At 39.6% G+C, this 5,976-nt stretch overlaps 1 protein-coding gene across 1 annotated transcript; it reads left to right on the forward strand.

Moving 5' to 3' along the window:
- Positions 1-4,549: 4,549 nt before the first annotated feature.
- On the forward strand, positions 4,550-5,738 carry LOC131695600 (pancreatic triacylglycerol lipase-like). Its single transcript, XM_058984131.1, has 2 exons — positions 4,550-4,617; positions 4,686-5,738. Exons 1-2 carry the CDS (start codon positions 4,572-4,574, stop codon positions 5,660-5,662), a joined length of 1,023 nt encoding a protein of 340 aa, XP_058840114.1. The 5' UTR covers positions 4,550-4,571; the 3' UTR covers positions 5,663-5,738.
- Positions 5,739-5,976: the final 238 nt, after the last annotated feature.

A 5,976-nucleotide genomic window follows, 5' to 3' on the forward strand; every position in this document is an offset into this window, starting at 1 on the left:
ATTGCGTATACATTAAAAATTAAGTAAGTTAAATTTGGAGTCAAAATAGGAAGAATAAAATATGGAAGTAATTAAAGAATCCAATGGTATGCGAAATTGCCACACTAATCCCTCAATGGTTTCAGCGAGTTTCTAATTTGGGAATAATTGAGTATCTCTGGCAATTTTCAACCATTTCTGATGATCTGGTTGTTAGTTTCGGAACTAATTGTTCTCTCTAAATCTTTATTGAAAAAGAAGACGTTCTTTTATAAAAATTTAGAGCAATTTTATGAAAAATCGTAAAGTACCAAAGTATTTCTAACAAAAGAACATAACATAGCATTTCAATGGAATGTTGAATTCTTCTGGTTTGCAGAATCATTGCAATGAAAAACGCTTAGAAAACGACAGCGTAGTGAATTTGTTAGTGCCGAGGTTTTTTTTGCTAAAAATCAGGATTTTGTAGATATACTTGTTTTTGCGTTTGCATGTGATGAAATTTACAACCTACACAAAATCATTTGAAAAGTACATTATAGCACCATGTTATAGACGTACGACCCACTATCGCAAACATTGGGTGAACAACCCTAGAACAGTTTCACTACAATATACGAATTGACAAAATCGACATTTTAACAGACGCATAAATACACACATACACACATACAGATAGGTGTACAAACCAGAAGAACCAATGCAGGCTTGTACGTAATTACTGATCAATGATACTTACTGCTTCGTCCGAAGCTGCCTTGCAGTAGCTTTTATTTTGTCTAAAATTGGTTTTAGTTTCAATTTCTTGATTGCATCGTATACGCAGAGCTGTAAAGTATGAGCTGCGCATCTAACACTATCAGAAATTGCGTTCGTAATAAATTCCAGAGTAGATTCCTCCTCAATGGTTCCATCGCAGTCATGTTCATCAATTTCTTCAAGATCTATGTCGTAATCAATAAAATCGCATCCTTTTTGAGCTTCATGAATAAGTCGACCAGCTTTGAGATAATTTGCTCCGTTATCAGTAGTAATCGAATATATTTGATTATATTTGATTAGTGATATAAGTTTATGCGTCCGACGATGGCTGAAGAGCAGTAAGCCGAAACGTTACGTGTAGTAATGGGAAAATTTGAAGTTTTCATTTTCACCGAGAAAAGTCAACAAGTCCATGAAATAATATATATTTGATTAGTGTCAACATCAAACGTGTTTACTACACGTATTATCTCGTCTTTTAATGCTTCAGCAGTTTGAGAAGCATTGTAATCATACACTCCCATGGTTCTCAAAACAAATGTGCGACCCTTTATAAACTGTACGGCAACAGCAATCACGTTTCTACCTTTACGGGTGGCAGAGTCCACCTTCAAACAGATCATTCTGCCTTTCAGCTCATTTTTCATTTCTCGTTTAAACGCCAGCGCAGTTTTCTCTACATCCTCTGGAATGGTTTTACGGGTAATATTCGGTACTTTCAAAGCTTTGGTTAGCGTGCCAAGCAAATCAGCTAGGCCGGGTTGATCGAGCATATTGAACGCTAAGCCACCTGTCGTAACCATTTTCACAGTCAAATCCACCAGCAACTTGTTATCGATGGGGACGGAGACCATGGGAATTTTTCGTGTAGGTCGGCAATTTTCTACATCCGCAGAATTAACCATATCGTTGTAGGCATCACTATGTACCGCTTGCAGGTGCCTCTTTAAACTGTTCAACTTGTCGGTCATAATCACTTTTGAACACATGACACACTTTGGAGGGGTTCCCTCTCCTTCTCTTACGAAACACTCAGTGACTAATTTTGCCACATCCTTTGAGAGCTTAGGACGCTTCATTGCTGACATTTTTCGACTCTATTTTTTAATTACCGCACAACACGCAACACCGAACTACGCGCAAGACAATCGAACACTAAATAAGCAAAAACACTGGATCCTTTTTCGTGTGATGAAAAGAAATCATATAAGTCGTGTGATTCAGCAAGAGAGAGTCCGGCGAGAGAACGACAGCAAGAGTTAAGCCAACTTTACACCTTTCCGATCCGATCCAATGACGGTTCAGTACCGTGCACGGATGCCAATATTCTTTCATAAAATCACATGCGAGCATATACACTTGTCCGGGATGGTGCCGTGCCGGACAAGTGTGAATACTCGCATTTGGATTGTATGAAAGAATATTGGCGTCCGTGCACGGTACTGAACCGGCACCGAAACGGATTGGATAGGTGTAAATAGTGCTTTAGACAGACAGACTGGGAAAGAGTAAATTACGTAAAAAAATCTCCTAGGAAGGGTCCATCTCGGCGTGACTTGTCTTTTTTAATCCTATTATACAGGATACCGAATAGGATGTCCAAAAATCAGTAGCAAATCCCTTGTAATAACAAAAATCCCAACAGTTATAAATGTACTATTGAACCGAAATGAATGAATTGAACAAAGATAGCATCCAATTTCTGACAATAGGAATGAGTTGAAAATAAGCTAAACACCCTATGTGCGATATCCGTATGCATTGAGGTTCTGTATTTTCTGCTATTTTGATGCTAGCAGGTTTGAAAATTCTCTTTCGGGTGCAAAGGCAAAGAATTTCCGAGGTGTTAACCGAAGTTGAAAGCACTCGGCTCCGGTGTCTCTAAAATTTTTAAACACCCGGCACGAGTGCTTCCCGAACTATGCAAGCACCGGGTCGAAAATAAAACACCGCGACCGACACGGGTGCTTCGTTCGCAATCCACCGGTGCTTCGCATCGAGCACTGGTATGGGGTGCTAATCTCAATACGCCCGGTTGCAGTGTTCTAATGCAGCACGCGGTGCCGTGGCGTGTTTGGACATGCCTGAGAGAAACACAAAGATTGCCATTTTACAAAAAATTGAATAACTTTCGCAATTTTCATCGGATTTTTTTTTCATTCATCGGCTTATTTTCATTGGTTATTAGCAGGCTTTAATTTCCAATAAAAATATAATTTTTAGGATTGCTTTATCTTGCCGAAAATATTGATCACACACTCATTTGTCTTTAAAAACTAAAAGTAAGAAAAAGTTCAATAGATTCGTAAATGACGTCAGAACCAGTAGTCGCTTTAAAACAAAATGTTCTAACGATCGAAAGTGCATTCAATTACCTTTACCAACCGAAGATATTTGGATTTTACTGAACGTACTTTTAATTTTAAAGGTAAAATTCATTTTTTCACTGTAACTCGAAAACTGTTCTACTGTAAATATTTTGGACCTCATTTTCGGATTCAGCACGCAATTTTACATTAGAAATTATTAAACTTTAAATTCATTACAATTTTGTTAGCAAATTCCCATCTAGTTTGAAAAGCTTCAAACATGGAGGTAGAATTTACCATTGCAGTCATCTATTGAAGCATTGATTGATGCAAAAACAATCCATTTTTCATCCATTATGTTACCTGAATCCATTCGAGTAAAGGGAGCTTTGTGTGAAGATGGAATTAGAGGCGTGGCAGCCATCATTCTTTTAGCCGCGTTACCTGCCACTGAAGCATAAGATGACGCACCATGGCATTATGCGATGGTGTGACGGTGTATAGGAAGAGAGGTTGTATTTCTATTTTGAAGCGGATTCAGCGGACTGTATTTTACTTCTGTATATCTAACGATCCAAGCTTAAATCTCCAAAATTTCTATTCACGGTATTTGTAGGTGTGTCTGCCGTACTTCAAACTTTAATTGGCCTCCAATTTGAATTGTTATTGAACGTAATGTAAAAAAATGTTTTTGGCGTAAAGTAACGTACGTAAAATAGCGTTATCGGGTATCAGGTAGAAGTTTATTAGGTTCAAGAAGGATTTAAGAAATCAAAACACCAACCAAGTTTCATTTGAATAGATCTCAAATACATACCAAGTAAAAACCAAGTTCAAGATAGTATACTATAATCTACATCTCGATTTATGCAACTTTTGTTAAGATATTGCGATGAGTTTTTCACGGATCATTTATAGTTAAAACACTTAAAAATATTAACATTACGGTTGACGTAAATATCTTCGCATCATAATTTTCTGGCTGATCATAAAATTTCACATGTTTTAGCAACTGTATGTCAGTATGGTTCAGTTAATACAGAGGTATGCTCAGTGAGCAAAGAGTTGCTGATTGTCGACTCGAATCTCAGTATTTCCGGTTGACATTTTTTTTTTTTCAAAGGACTCTAGGGCCATGTAATTTTTATATCGCATATAACATTTCGTTATATTTGATGGATGCCTTTTGTTACATCAGATTCAATGGACATTTACAGGTTTCTTTCAAACTATGTTCTCAGTCACCATGATGTGTAGAAGACTTTAAACTGAAAAAGTGGTCAAATTTTACTAAAACTTTGGGAAGAGACCTGTTAAGTTTTTTAACCGATACAAACCACCCTTGAAACGCCCGTTGTATTTACGCACCTATTGATATTGCTGTCTGCCGATGTTCGCTACTCACTTCCGCGTGATACTGTCTTGAAGGGACTGTGATAAGGTTTGTGAACTAGGTACTATATAAGGATTTCGTTTCTAGCTGGTAAGTGTCCACTTTAGTTTTTTCGATAGCTTGATAAGATGGTAAAGTCAATTGCTGTCGTGCTGCTCGGATTACTGGCATTTGGTTTGTAGTTTGTGACTATACTTACCCACAGCCTGTTCTGACAAATCTTCTGCTATCTATATTAACAGCTACTGCTGCTCCACTTGACCAACCGGTGGATAACAAATGGAGCCTGCTTCCAGATGCCAATGGCCGGCTACACTTAGCGAGTCTTAATCCTTACAACATTCCCGAGGCACAAGAACCAGAGAATCGATTCACGGCATCAACGGACACAATTTTTCGTCTGTATACAAAATTGAATCCAACAACACCGCAGATCATCGCGCTGAACATCGTCGAGTCGCTGACCAGTTCAAATTTTAACCCTGCCCATCCAACCCGGTTTATTATCCATGGATGGAACAACGATGGGTTCTCCGAGGTCAACACGATTCTCACGAATGCCTGGATGACCCGAGGTGAGTTCAACGTAATAACCGTGGACTGGGGAATCGGTGCCAATACCATCAACTATCCACTCGCTCGCACACGAGTCGCTTCCGTCGGCTCGGTGGTTTCGTCGTTTATCAACTTCATCCAAGCGAACACTGGCATCTCGTTCAACAGCATCAGTATAGCGGGTCACAGTTTGGGGGCTCACGCCGCCGGCAATGCTGGATTCTTTCAACTCGGCCGCTTGAATACAATTTTCGGATTGGATCCCGCTTTCCCGTTGTTTTCGTACGCCAGTTCGGACCGAATCAGATCGACCGATGCGGTCTATGTGGAGACAATCCACACGAATGCGGGATTATTGGGCTTCGATCTACCGCTGGGACAAACGGCATTCTATCCAAATGGCGGTCGTATCCAACCTGGATGCGGGGTTGATATCTCCGGTGCTTGTGCACATAGTCGGGCGTACGAGTTCCTGGCGGAGTCAATCGTGTCAGGAGGTTTCAGTGCGGTCCCGTGCCAGTCGTATGAGGAGATTCTGGAAAACAGTTGCACTGCCAGTGGTCCCAGTCTGGCGATGGGTGGTGAACCATCTAATTTTGCCCTTCGACCGCAAGGAATTTTTTCACTGACAACGCTTTCGTCCAGGCCGTTTTCGAGGGGTTAGCCGATGGATCTGATCAAGAGGAGTAAAGAAGATTTACTGTGATAGTTAAGTCAAATAAAAGAAGAAAAATGGAGAATTTGTGTGATGAAACTACACATCAAAGCTGATAATATTACTTCCTTCACATTAGAACTTTTACGCATTTGAACGGTTTCTCCTGGAGAATATTAATTTTGGAGCAGAAACGTTAATAAGAACATTTTATGTTTTTACAAAAAACTCAATCTTTTCAATTCTTCTATTTCGGCAGGCTTTGCAGCTGATTTTTACGCCACATCCGTTTGCCCCCAAAACTGAGCCAGTGGCTATCAGTT

The sequence above is a fragment of the Topomyia yanbarensis genome, unplaced genomic scaffold (genome assembly GCF_030247195.1).
Source record: "Topomyia yanbarensis strain Yona2022 unplaced genomic scaffold, ASM3024719v1 HiC_scaffold_47, whole genome shotgun sequence".
Classification (NCBI taxonomy): domain Eukaryota; kingdom Metazoa; phylum Arthropoda; class Insecta; order Diptera; family Culicidae; genus Topomyia; species Topomyia yanbarensis.